Source organism: Chionomys nivalis, chromosome 1, assembly GCF_950005125.1.
Source record: "Chionomys nivalis chromosome 1, mChiNiv1.1, whole genome shotgun sequence".
In the NCBI taxonomy this organism is placed as follows: Eukaryota; Metazoa; Chordata; class Mammalia; order Rodentia; family Cricetidae; genus Chionomys; species Chionomys nivalis.
In genome coordinates, this window is record NC_080086.1 from 155,162,496 (window position 1) to 155,177,089 (window position 14,594).

The 14,594-nt window shown below is 45.0% G+C and overlaps 1 protein-coding gene across 2 annotated transcripts; it reads right to left on the reverse strand.

Moving 5' to 3' along the window:
• On the reverse strand, positions 1-14,594 carry LOC130881935 (zinc finger protein 212-like). Of its 2 annotated transcripts, none has more exons than XM_057781799.1 (5): positions 14,460-14,594; positions 7,575-7,964; positions 7,319-7,445; positions 4,053-4,133; positions 1-1,885 (listed from the first exon to the last, which is right to left on the reverse strand). In XM_057781799.1, the coding sequence occupies exons 1-5, from the start codon at positions 14,481-14,483 to the stop codon at positions 1,032-1,034; spliced, it is 1,476 nt and encodes a 491-aa protein (XP_057637782.1). In that variant the 5' UTR covers positions 14,484-14,594; the 3' UTR covers positions 1-1,031. The 2 variants fall into 2 exon arrangements, with proteins under 2 accessions (XP_057637782.1, XP_057637774.1); XM_057781791.1 differs by having other exon boundaries at positions 1-1,888.

Genomic DNA, 14,594 nt, shown 5'->3' on the forward strand with positions numbered 1-14,594 from the left:
CATAGTAAAACATTCAAGGATACATTCACATGTGACCAAGGAACCCACTCTCACCTCCCTCCCCAAATGACAGTGGGGCAGGTACTCAACACTCCTGAGACAAGCATCTGTGCTTTTTCTCCATTTCTGGGAGAGACACTGGAGATCTAATCTGAACCTCAAGTGACACCTGGTGTAGGAATCCAGCTCTGCCTTCTACTCCCTGCCCCCAGAGCCGCAGAAACACAGCAAAGCCAGGGGCAAAAAGGGGGTAGAGTATGAGACAGCAAACTCCCAGAACTGAGCTCTCAGCTTCTTCAAAGAAGTCTTTACTCCAGCAGGGGCTTCAGGGGCTTCTTCTTCTTGGCCCACCTGAGAAAACTAGCCCCATCTGAGTGCACTCTGCAACCCACTGAGGGAACCCAGCAGTGTGTCTTGGCTCTCTGGCCTATGTTAAGTGTGGGTGGGCTAAAAGAGCCCATAAACTATTCCCTCCTGGAGGGTAGGCTCAGTTCCCATGTTAGGAACAATGTCTACAACTCTTGAAATTTATAAAACAAGTTTTGAGCTATATTTTAAAAAAATCAACAAGAATCTAACTCCAAAAAGAGGTCTTTAGAACAACCTAAGCAGTTCGTTTAAATTATTTATACTAGTTTTTAACAAGGAGGCTGAAAAAGGAAGGGAAGTAGAGGGTAATACTTCCCGGAACTCTCCACATACCTGTGGCCCCATTCAACTGTGGGAAGACGTGTGAAATGCTAGGGTGGGCCCTGGAACTGATCCCCAGTTCCTGTGGCGTGACAGTGCACCAGAAAGGAGAAAGCCAAGGACCTGAAAGGCTAAAGAAACAGTAAACCCAGTAGCAGGGCCAAGATGGCAGAGGCTGGGGCACAGATCTCTCCTGTGTCTCAGACTAGCCTTTGTGCTTAGCCAAGGGGGGGCAAAGAAGAAACAATTTTCCTCAGGAAGAAGTCAGCCTAACTTTGTAGTGTCTCTGCGGGGGACTCACGCCACACCCCTCCACCCCCGACGGTGAGGGGCTGGCAACCTTAAAGCAGGCCATTGGGCCTTCCATGCTCTGGAGCCAGCCCACCCCGCTCCCGCTGGTGAATCTTCTGGTGCTGCAGCAGATGCTGCTTCTGGACAAAGCTCTTCTCACACTCGGGGCAGCTGTAGGGCCGCTCGCCAGTGTGGATGCGCTGGTGCCGCACCAGGTCAGACGGGTGGCTGAAACTCTTGCCACAGTACCCACAGATGAGAGAACTCCGACTTTTTCTCCACGGGATGTGGCCAGGCAGAGCGACTAAGCTGTTAGGTGAGAATCTCTCCTGGATATGAGGGCTCGCGCTGGGGCCCTCCTGCTGGTGGCAGCGCTGGTGGGTCGCCAGGCTGACCTTGCAGCTGAAGCTCCTGTGGCACACATCACACTGATGCAGCTTCGACTTTTTGGCCTGTGGTTTCAGTCGCGGCCTGGGCCTGAGGCTCTCCTCTGGTTCTGTGGCCGAGTAAGACTCTCTGCCCACGTGGCTCTGCATATGTGCAGTCAGCTGCTGCTTGTAGCGGAAGCTGATCTGGCATTCAGAACACTTGTATGGGCTGCTGTCCCTTTTCACCTTCAGGCCCTGTCCACACTCCTGACCCAATTGTACCTGCCTCTGAGACTTCTGTTTTCGGGGGCAGTCCAATTTTCTACTAGGGGCAGGGTTTCTACTGCCCTCAACAGACTCAGGATTAGAGTCCCCAGGGCCTGATTCCAAAAGGGCAGAATCTCCTGGACTATTCCAGAACATCGCCTGCTCCACGCCAAAGAAAGCCTGCTGTTCAGCAGCACTGGAAAACATGCTGGGCAGACCTGCAGGGTCCTCCTGCTTGTACAGCACCTCCTGTTTAACCATGGCCCTATCTGCTGCAAGGAAAAAAACCAACAAAAGATTATATTCCAGTACTTTTGGTGTGTCCAGAACCAAATGCTTGGGGACTTCAGGAAGACTCAAAACAAAGCTTCTTAGGATGATTGAATTAGGACGATCCGGAGGAGGATCTCAGCATCTTACTCTTAGACAACAACGTTATTATAGTTCTCCAAACTTATCTATAAGCTGGTGCTTAAACTCTAAGAAAAATGACAAAATACACTATAACCACTTGGTTCAAAAGTGTTAAAATAACAACTTTGAAGATGGGCCTGGTGATACAGGCATTTACGTAACCTCAGCTACTCAGAAAGATGAGTCAAGAGAGTCACAAGTTAATAGATTGCTTAGGCTGCAGGGCAAGTTCAAGACCAGTGTGGGCAACTAAGTGAGACCCTATCTAAATTTTGTTTTGTTTTTGTTTTTTGAAAACATGGTTTCTCTGTGTAACAACTCTGGCTGTCCTGGAACTCGCTCTGTAGATCAGGCTGACCTCAAACTCCCTATATCAAAAATTTAAAAAGATTTTTTAAAAAGGGGCTGAAAGCCGGGCGGTGGTGGCGCACGCCTTTAATCCCAGCACTTGGGAGGATCTCTGTGAGTTCGAGACCAGCCTTTAATCCCAGCACTTGGGAGGATCTCTGTGAGTTCGAGACCAGCCTTTAATCCCAGCACTTGGGAGGATCTCTGTGAGTTCGAGACCAGCCTTTAATCCCAGCACTTGGGAGGATCTCTGTGAGTTCGAGACCAGCCTGGTCTACAAGAGCTAGTTCCAGGACAGGCTCCAAAACCACAGAGAAACCCTGCCTCGAAAAACCAAAATAAATAAATAAATAAATAAAAAATAAAAAGGGGCTGAAGATAACGCCTAGCCGCAGATGCTTGCCTAGCATGTGCAAGGCCCTGCGTTTAACACTAAACTAATAGTTTGAAAACCACACAACTAGGAGCACGAGGAATGACTTGGTAGTTAAGAGCAGCAGCTGTTCCTGCAGAGGACTCAAGTCCAATTCCCAGTACCCACATGGTGGCCACAACCATCAGTAACTCCAGTTTCAAGAGATTTGATACCTTCTACACTTCAAGCATGGAGTACACAGGCAAACAGAAAAAACACCATGCACATAAACTAGTAAAATAATATTATTTTGTTCTTCCTGGATGTTCTGCTTAAACACCTCTCCTCATTTCTTTTTCCCTTGGTCCTGTGACTTGTTGCCCACCCTCCACCGCTCACTCTAACCACAGCCTACTATGTATATTACTTATAGGGCATGAAAAAGCATGCTACACAGTCTGCAATACTCCAAAGACTGACAGGGGTTAAGAACCATCTAGAACAGTTCTGTAATCCTACTCAGGAGGTAGAATCAGGAGGATCATGAGTTCAAAGCCAGCCTGAGTTACATAGTAAGTCCAGGCTATCGTGGACTACGTAGTAAGACTTGCCTCAAAAACAGACAGAGGCCAGAGAGATGGCCTGCAGAACAAGAGCACTTGTTCCCAACACCCACACCAGGTGGCTCCCAATCATCTATAACTCCAGCTCAGGGAGGTTCTACCCCATCTTCTGCGCTCCGTGGATACCCCACACACCTCATACAGTCACACATACATGCACACATATAAATAAAAATGAAAAAAAACTTTAAAAACAAATAAGCTGGGTGGTGGAAGCTCCTAGGATCAGGAAGGCAGATGCAGGTATATCTCTGAGTTTGAGGCCAGCCTGGTCTACAAAGGAGTTCCAGGACAGCCAGGACTACACAGAGAAACCCCACATAAATAAATAAATAAATAAATAAATAAACAAATAAATGAATGAATGAATGAACGAATGAATAAATAAATAACACAACAAAAACAACAAAACCAAACAGGAGTCCAGGACAGCCAGGGCTACACAGAGAAACCCCACATACATACATACATACATACATACATACATACATACATACATACATGAATGAATGAATGAATAAATAAATAACACAACAAAAACAACAAAACCAAACAGGAGTCCACAACCTGCACATGCCAGATGAAATTATAGGTACTATTTGGCAGTTCAGCTGTGGGCACACTCCCTATAAGCTATCGGAACCCGAACGGTAGGGATGGAGAAAGAAGACAGACGAACACTCTAGAACTACTCACCCAGGTGGGTACCTTCTTCTACCAAGTCACCCACCATCTCTGCACCCAATTCCACTTCTTCTTCTGGCTGGCCAAGGACCTCTGGGTTGGAAAAGATACAGTGTGAGTCCACCAGAGTAAACTTGCAGCACCCTGGTCAGATGCCACCGAACAAACGACCAATGCTAGGGAATCAATACTAACAGTTAAAAAGACCCAGATAAGGCTACTGCCATTTCTCCTCTGGCCAATGGAAATTTCAAGATGTCATTATTTTTAATGACTGGGTAATACCAGTCCGTTGTGTAAACGTACCACACTTTCTTTATCCATTCTTTAGTTGAGGAACATCTTGATTGTTTCTAGTTTCTGGCTTTTATGAATAAAGCTGCTAAGAACAGAGCTGTGCAAGTGTCCTTGTGGTATAATGGAGCATCCTTTGGGTATAGGCCCAAGAGTAGTACAGCTGGGTCTTGAGGTAGATCAATTCCCAATTTTCTGAGAAACTGCCATATTGATTTCCAAAGTGGCTAAGTTTGCACTCCTACCAGCAATGGAGGCATGTTCTCCTTGCTTTGCATCCTTGCCAGCATGAGCTGACCCTAAGTTCTGCTGTTCCTTCATTAGGGCGACTAGCTCATGCGCCAGTGTCCACATAGCACCATCACCTCTGCCCATACAGCTCAAGTTTTTCAAAGGATTCCTTCCACAGTGCCTAATTTCATCCCCCAGCCTCTTTGCTGAGGCCATTCCAGGTAAGGCAGGCTCTGTGGCACAGGAAAACAGCCTCAAGAGAGTATATAACCCATTTGGGGTAACATGGTCACCTCTTTGACCAACTTTGACTTTTCTCACCCTCATGGATCTGGTCCAGTCAGTGGCCTCCTTGGTATTTCTCCAAGGACCCACATTTAAAAAGCATCTATCTAACAAGAAAAGAATACATTTGTTATACAGCATGTATTAGTAATATTTTATACAAAACACTTCCAGTCTACCAAACAAACACGGAGACCACAGTGGCTGGTAATGATGCTCGCTAATTAATTGCCAAGAAAATGGGTTGTCAGCCTATACTGCATATCTCAATACAAGTGGAGACCAGAAAGAAACCTGTGGAATGTAACTGTGTAAAGACATGCTACATTTGTTTAACTATGTAAAGATGTTGGAGGAGGACGCTTGTTGGTTCCTGGCTGCTCAGCCCCAAAATAATCACACAGAAACTGTATTATTTAAATCACTGCTTGGCCCATTAGCTCTAGCTTCTTATTTGCTAACTCTTACATCTTAATTTAATCCATCTCCATTAATCTGTGCATCACCATGAGGTTGTGGCCTACAAGCAAAGTTTCAGCACATCTGTCTCCTGTGGCTCCATGGTTTTTCTCTAACCCTGCCCTCCTTTCTCCCAGCATTCAGTTTAGTTTTCCCCATCTAGCTCTGTTCTACCCTATCAGGCCAAGCCAGTTTCTTTTTTCTTTTTTTTTATTTATTATGTATACAACATTCTACCTCGATGTATGCCTGCACACCAGAGGAGGGCGCCAGATCTCAGTACAGATGGTTGTGAGCCACCATGTGGTTGCTGGGAATTGAACTCAGTTTTTTCTTTCTTTTTATTTTTATTTTTTGTTTTTTTCGAGACAGGGTTTTTCTGTAGCTTTGGTGCCTGTCCCGGAACTAGCTCTTGTAGACCAGGCTGGCCTCGAACTCCTAGAGATCCGCCTGCCTCTGCCTCCCGAGTGCTGGGATTAAAAGCGTGTGCCACCACCGTCCAGCTCCAGTTTCTTTATTAAGCAATATTTACAGCATTCAGAGGGGAATCCCACATGACTTCCCCCTTCATAAAGATGTGTTATATTTGACTATGCTGCACTTGTTAATTATGTAAAGATATGCTGCTGTTTCACCTTATCTGCCTAAGGCATCTGACTGGTCTAATAAAAAGCTGAATGGCCAATAGAAAGGAAGGAGAGAGATAGGTGGGGTTGGTGGGCAGACAGAATAAGTAGGAGGAAGAATCTAGGCTCAGCTCAAGAGAACAAAGAGAGAGGAGGAGAGGAGAGAGGGAAGAAGAGAGGATGGATGCCCAGGACAAGTTAGGCAGCTGCCAACCAGATATGGTAAAAGCAGTGAAAGCAGGCCGTATAGAAAGAAGGTAAAAGCCTTGAGGCAAAACACAGATGAGAACACAAGTTAAATTAAGTTGTAAGAGCTAGCAGGATGCCGGGCAGTGGTGGTGCACAACTTTAATCCCAGCACTCGGGAGGCAGAGGCAGGCGGATCTCTGTGAGTTTGAGGCCAGCCTGGTCTACAAGAGCTAGTTCCAGGACAGGCTCCAAAAACACAGAGAAACCCTGGGGCGGGGGGGGGAAGAAGAGCTAGTGGGACAAGCATAAGATAAGGACAAGCATTCAAAATTGCTAGTAAATTTCTGTGTCATGATTTGGGAGCTGGTTGGTGGTCCAAAAGAAAACCTGTTACAGCCGCTTTAAGGAGTCAGTTGTCTCCTTCCATCATGGAATTGAATGCAGGTTATCAGGCTTTATAGCAAGCACTTCTACCCACTGAGCCACCTCAGCAAGACCAGCCTGATCTCCAGAATGAGTTCCAGGACAGCCAGGGCTACATAGAGGGTTTTTTTTTTTCTCTCAAACAAATAAATAAAGTTTATTATATTTGTGGTGGTTTGAAGGAGAATGGCCCCATAGAGTCATATGCCTGAAAACTTTGTTGCCCATTAGTGGAACTTGTTTGGTAAAAGTTGAGTGTGGCCTTGTTAGAGGAGGCAAGTTGGTGGGGGGAAGAGGGGACAGGGCTTTAAGGTTTCAAAAGACTGAAGCCAGCTTGAGTTAGTTTTCCAATTCAAGGTAGGAGCTCTCAGGGCTGTTTTAGTCGCTTGCTACCTCTTATCTCTGCTTGGCCACCAAAGAGTCTAACTAACCCTCTAAACCATAAGCCCCAAATAAACTTTTTTCCTACAAGTTGCCTTGGTCAGTGTCTTACACAGAAACAGAAAAGTAACTAATACTTCATAGCTATGTAGAAAATGCCTATATTATACTTCAGCAATAATATCATAAATAACTTCAAGAAGCGATTGGGTTACCACAGAGAAGAAACAGAAAAGGCTCAACCCAGAGACCTTCTCAAGTCTCTGCAGGTGAGAGGACCTGGAGACTCATTCCTCCTTCCAGCTCAGGAGCAGAGGGCAAGAGCCAGGCAGAGTCCTGGGTGCAATCACGAGGGCTCTGAGAGAATTCAGGGAGAAAACTGCCACTCACTCAGAGAGACCAGAGTCTCATAGTTGCTCTCCATGACATTCCTGTAGAGCTCCTTCTGCCAGTCCTCCAGGTTCTCCCACTCCTGTTCCGAGAAACAGACCTCATCATTCTCAAGGGATTCGGACACCTGCAATTGAAAGCCACAGGAAATAAGCACTTTGACTCATATCATGAGTGCGAGCCAGTGACTTAACATCTTGACTAATCTAGGGCTGAGCTCCCCTTCTTTCCTAACTTTTAAACTTAGAGATTCTACCTTGGGGGTCTCCCCTTTGCTGCCTGGGGGAAGCCGCAGGACCCAGAAGTTCCTGTTGCGCAGCAGGTTCTCCACGTTCTCCAGCCGCCGCTGCAGCAGCCCGTACTCCTGCAGCAGGGTCCCCAGCACGGCCCACTTGCCCTCCAGCTGGTTGCTGAACTCTACAGCTGTCTTCTCAAAGTCAGCCAGCTTCTTCTCGGCTGTCCCTGCTCGTCCCTCAAGACTCTGTAGTCGGGCAGCCTGGGATTCCATCTTCTTCTCCACAGCCTGAATAGCGGCCACCACTGTCCAAAGTGAGATTTCTGTGGTCTGAAAATATGGGTTTTTCTCTGCTGTTTGTGAAGGCTGTGTGGCGGGAGCTAACGGTGTGGAACGCCGTTTCCTCCTGTGCTGTAGGGTTGAGGATACGAGGGCAGTGAGACAAGGTCACTTCCAATATCAAATAAAGAAAGCAAGACCAAGACCAGACTCCGAGCTAGCTTCCTTAAAACAAAAAAACAAATCCAAACATACTTTTTATTCTGATCTGTGCTGGCTAGTTTTATATGAACTTGACATAAGCTGGAGTCACTGGAGAGGAGGGAGCCTATATTGAGAAAAGCCTCAGTAAGATCACGGTGCAGGAAGCCTGTAGGGTGTTTCCCTAATTAGTGACTGGTATAGGAAGGCCCAGTCCATTATAGTGGGGCAACCCCTGGGCAGGTGATCCTGGGTTCTATAAGAAAGCAGGCTGAACAAGCCATGGAGAGCAGGCCAGGGAGTGAGCAGCACCCCTCCATGGTCTCTGCTTCAATTTCTGCCTCCAGGTTCCTGCCCTGACTTCCTTCAGTGACGAACAATGTTATGAAAGTATAAGCCAAATAAGCCCTTTTCCTCCACAACGTGCTTTTTGGTTAAGGTGTTTCATCACAGCAATAGAAATCTTAAGAAAGATACTGAAAATTTCATGTGGGGCCGGGTATGCAGCTCTGTTGATATCATGCTCACCTGCACGCACAAAGCCCTGACCTCAATCTGAATCACCACCACATAAACCAGGTTGTATGCCTGTAATCCCTGTACTTGAAAAGGAGGCAGTAGAGTTAAAAATTCAAGGTTATCCACTACACAGCAAGTTCAAGGCCAGCATAGGCTACAAGAAGCCCAGTCTCTCAAACAAACATAAGGAGGGAAGAAAGAAAAAGTTACATATATTGCATATCTACATATAATTTTGAAAAATATCAGAATAGATAAAATATCATCATAAAGTTAAGCTTTTCCCTCAAATTGTCCTCTGCCCTCTACACTCATGTGTGCACACGTATACACACACACACACACACACACACACACACACACACAGAGTAAATAAATAAGTGTAAAGAACAATTTTTAAAGCCATTGTTGGGTTGGTGAGATTGCTCAGCAGTAAAGGCCAAAAGTTTGGTCTCAGGGATCCACATGGTGGAAGCACAGAACTGACTCCCGGAGCCGGCATCTGACAACCAATCACATGGTGAAATGGCACACTCACTACCCACGAAATAAACAAACAGAAACAGGCCAGGCCTGTTGGCACATGCCTTTAATCACAGCACAGGCGGATCTTCGTGAGTTTAAGTCTATCCTGGTCTACATAGTGAGTCCCAAGTCAGCCAGTAAGACTCACAAAATATTCAGTACTGGGGCTGGAGAGATGACTCAGCGGTTAAGAGCACTGCCTGCTCTTCCAAAGGTCCTGAGTTCAATTCCCAGCAACCACATGGTGGCTCACAACCATCTGTAATGAGGTCTGGTGCCCTCTTCTGGCCTGCAGGCATACAAGCAGACAGAATACTGTATAAGTAATAAATAAATAAATAAATAAATAAATAAATAAATATTCAGTACAAATATTCAACATTTACCTACTAATCTGTAAGGCCATTCTCGACCATAAACCAAGTTCTTTTCCCTTTCAGTCTGTTTCCGCCATCTTTCGTTCATTTCTATGGGTTAATTTTTCTGTCACTTTATCAGTATTTTGACCTTATTAATTCTAGCTGCACAGTAATTATTGGCACGTACTAAGACAATTCCCATCTCTATTTCACAGTAGTATCTTGGCTTCTTTTGGCACTGATATTCTACAAACATCAAGAGTTTCACAAAGGTATCTTCAGAGACTGTGTTTGGAAATGTATCAAATTCTACAGAAAAGTTTGAGAAACAACATTTTTAGGAAAAAAAAATGTTTGATTCATATTTACTGCATTTGAAGGAATTTTTAGCATGTTCAATATTTTAACATATTCCCTAACTTTCTATTACAGACAACTCTTGCTATGCATCAACCCATCCCAAAATTTAGTGACTTAAAGACACATCTACTTTGCTCACAAATCTGAAATCAAAGCAGAGAAAGCCTCATGTCTATGCTCCCTCTCTGTGAGTGGGGCAGTCACAGGCAAGCCGATACGTGAAGAATCCTAAATACATGCAGAGGTAGATGGATCCAAGTCTTCAACAGCCCCAACCCAAAGTCTAAGACCACATCTAACCCTAAGTCAGACTTGGGTGAACATACTTCCAGTTCTAATAGGTGTCTTTTCCTTTGTACTTTTTATTTTATGAATGTTCGGTCTGCATGTACATATGGGCATCACATACGTGGCTGGACCAGTGAAGAAAAGAAGAGAACATTATTAGATCCTCTAGAACTGGAGTTTCTGATGGTTTTGAGTCACCATATAGGTGCTGGGAACTGAACTCCGCAAGAGTAACAAGTGCTCTAGACCATGGAGCCATCTTTCCAGGCGCTCCCTCCTTCCTTATTTTATCTATACTGTATCATTATACAAAGATATTACATGCTGGTGGAAAATGGATAAAATAGCAAGGCAATGGTGGTGCACACCTTTAATCCCAGCACTTGGGAGACAGAGCAGGCAGATCCCTGTGAGTTTGAAGCCAGCCTGGCCTACAGAGTGAGTTCCAGAACAGTCACGGCTACACAAAAAACCCGTCTTGAATAATAAGTAAATAAATATAAATAAAATCAAAATTAAACAAATATTAATAATGATTTGAACATATGCCTTTCCCCAGTTCTCTACCCTATTCCCATTTGGGGGAAAGTTTTCCCTTTTTTGAGACAAGATCTTCTATACAGCTCTGGCTGGCCTGGAACACATAGTACAGATCAGACGGCATAGAGCTCACAGAGATCCACCTGTTTCTACCTCCCAAATGCTGGGATTAAAGGCGTGAGTCATCATAATCAACTAAACTAAAAAAATTGAAAACTCATTTTCTTGGTCATACTAGCTGCGCTTCAAGGCTCGACTACGGCAAGAGTGCTGCTGGGTGTGCCACATCCTCACGACTTCTTTCTGCTAGATAAAATACTACATTGTATTTGAATATTCTAAATAATGGTGAATTTTGTCAATTTTCAAATATGTCTGAAGCTATGTAATTAGCAGATGTCATTTCAAGATAGAACTTTTAATCTTTTTTATTATTAGTGCAGGAGGATTTCCGATCTCTGGCAGTGATACACTTCTAAGCTGTTTCTTTTAATTAGTATTATTAGTAACACTAGTTCTTTTAATTAGTCAAATTGCTCTCATATCCTTCTATACTTAATTTCTTGTATTGACTTACCTTTTGGATTTTTCCAAAATGAAGACTGAATTTTTCCATCCTTATAATCTTTGCTTCTTAATTCAATTATATTTATTGTATGTAGTAGGAGCTGTGGGCCTGCTTTTTGTCCTGCCCGGCTCCCACATGGTTAGCTTTATACCCGATAACAACACACAAACTGTATTCATTTAAACACTGCCTGGCCCATTATATCTAGCCTCTTCTAGGCTAATTCTCACGTATTAATTTAGCCCATTTCTAATAATCTGTGTAGCACCGCTAGGTGTGCTTACCAGGAAAGATTCAGCATGTCTGACCTGCTGGCTTGCTTCATCGCGTCTGGCTCTGAGAGGAGCTATTGAGTCTGAGCTCACTTCCTCTTCCTCCCAGCATTCTGTTCTGTTACTCCACCCACCTATGTTCTAACCTATGAGAACCAAGCAGTTTCTTTATTTTTTAACCAATGACCTTCCTCCATCAATTGTAACCGACTTTTTAGTTTTAGCAATTATGAAAAGTATATTTATAAAGATCACTGATTTCTGATCTCTTCTTCCTAAGTTCTATATCAATGCTGTCGTGTAGTTTAATTATTTGTCATTAATTGCTCAATAAGTTACTGTCCTATTCAGTCAGGCACTTAATCCCAGCATTTGAGAGGCAAAGCCAAGGGGATCTCTGTGAGTTCAAGGCCAGCCTGGTCTATACATCAAATTCCTAGAGACACAGCTACCTACATTGTGAAACCCTGACCAAAAAAAAACAAAAAAAAAAAAAGTTTACTGTTTGCCCCAGTGTTGCCCTCAAGTCCCATCTTTAGTTTTTTCCCCCAAAGTCTCTTGATTTCTTAAATTTTATCAAATACATTGTTCAGCAAATGCTCTCAAAATTGGCTTCACAACTCTGTTCATGTTTTAAGAGTTCAGGCTTTCTACTTTTGGGTTATAAAATTTATTATGCTTTTCTTAAATTATCACATAAAATGATGGGTTTATGATTTATTATACATTTCAAATATCATTTACATAGGGTTTTCTTCCTCAGTATTTTTTATTTTCAGTTGTTATTATTAGGACATGAATTTGGCTTAGCAGTAGAGAATCCTCACCTGAAGAGAGATGTCTGAGAATACAAACATGTTTAAGAACAGTTTGAATAAATTCTACAATGTCAAAACTGTAAGTTCAAGTCTAGCTGGGATTTTGGTGGACCTTTATTGCTTCATCTCAAAGAGGTCTGTTGGTGAGGCACAACCAGGAGTGGGATAACGAGAAGTGGAGTCTACTGGTCCTCCCACGCCACGCCAGTGCTCATCTCGTCTAAAGAAAAACCCTTTCAAGACCGCGTCTGTGTCTTAAAGGAGCCAGATGCAGATGCTGCCAACACTAGTTTCCCAGGAGAGCGTTAACTGCTTGAAAGTAAACCCTGATAAATCTTTCAGTGCACTCCAAACTAGTTCTTACCCATTTCCTAGACAAACCACAGCCAATTCTAGGCAAGGCAAAGTTTTCAACACAAATTTCCTTTGTTTTTTCTTTCACAAAGAGATATCTCAGGATCCCAAAGTTTCTGAACCCAAAATGCTGCAGTAAAACTCAATTCAAAAACAAAGGAGCACAAGGGTGATCCTCTGACACTATCTAGGAGTCTGGGGATGAGACAGCCTAGGGGTCTGGACCGGGTTTGTCTTCTCTGCCAGTTAGAGAACTAAAACCAAGAAAAATCTTAAGCTCCATTAGTAGCATCAGAAAAATTTCAAACGCTACTGACAGAATCCGCAGTTGAAGAAAAGTATTGATTGGGGGACAAGGAAACGTGTACAACAGACACCCAGAGAAAAGGACCCTCTGCAAAGCAGAGGGTACCCAGAAAACTGTTTTTGTTTGTTTCTGAGGCTGGAGCTTTTAAAGCCTCTCAAGAGTTTTCCTCCTCTAACTTAGGGTCGTTCCATTTGAAGATGGTTGATTGGCCCAGAACTGTTGTGCCTTGAACGTGTTGAGCAGTCCATCAGAAGCGATGGGAGACAAAATCCTAAAAGCCCTTGATTTAGGCTTCCAGGCTTATCTCAAGTAGGGAGGGTGAGGAAGATCTTGGAAATTTGCCACCTTTATTATCTAACCATGGCCCCCTCTCCCTGTTTGCCTAGCAGGGAGTCTAACTAGCACTAGGGTTGCAGAGGCAATTCAAAGCTAACGTTGTCTACATAGCTAGTCCCAGGCAGCCGGGACTACAGGTCAAGACCTTATTTTGAAAGATTAAAAATAAATTAGACAAGAAAAAGGCTTGTGCTTGTAATCGCTGCACTTGGGAGTCAGAGGTGGGAGTTTAAGATCATCTCGGATAGGCTAGGCTGAGGCGCATGTGACTGTGACCCAAAACACAACCACCACCAATCAAAAGCGAGCATAATGGCTCACACCTGTAATCCTACCACTGGGGAGACCGAGTAGGAAAGACTGTCACCAGCTCCAGATCAGCCTGTACTACAGAGGGAGGCTCTGTCTCAACAACAAAAAGCCAGTTAGGTTCCGTTTATCCTGCCCTTTTCCTAAGTTAATCGCTACTGTGCCAAGGTATAAGAAGACCGGAGCCATAAAAAAAAAAAAATTAGAAATTTCTTTAACAACGAATCCAACATTCTCAATTCAAGTTAAGGAGACAAAGGCCTAGAGAGATGAGCACAGGCTGCCGAAAGAGGTGAGCGCTGAGCTATTCCTCAAACCAATTTTCAGTGACTTCCCATTCCCTGAATAGCTGGAAGAGGGGGAAAGCAGATAATACTGCCCATCTACAGCTCTGTAAGTACACCTGTCCCCAAGGAGAGGTGGCCCCGCCTGGTTTCAACCTGTAGCTGCAAACTCAGTACAGAAATCTACGACAGAACACGGCATCCGGACCAAAACCCACTGGTCGGAGAGAAGCCGTAAGTCCCGGAGTCTCCCGCAGCTGAGCTCAAAGGCGGTTTTAAACCGCGCCATCACTCCAACTCAGAAAACGAGTCCCTAGTTGGCACGAAGCAGGGAAATATGTGGGCGCAATCACAAACAATTCAACAAGCTTCGCAGAAGTTTCTATGGGAAGACGCAGGGGGCCAAGGCTCCGAGCCCTGCGCAGAAGGCTCCGAGGGAGCGAGCGGGCGGAGGCTGAGGGTCGTCGGGAGGGAGGGCGGCAGCCGCCGGCGCCAACGGCCGCGGAGGGAACCGAGCTCCGCAAGCCCCGCCCCTGCCAGGGCGCTGTCTCCCCCGGCGCCCTCGCTGCCCGGCCGGCGCGCCTTACCCGAGCAGGCGCCGACTCCGCCATGGTCGCAGTCGCCCCACAATACCGACTGGCGGGAGAGTGCTCCGGTTGTGTGCCACTCCGCCAAACGCCCGGACTTCGGGAAGCCGCCGCCGCCGCCGTGTTGATACAAGG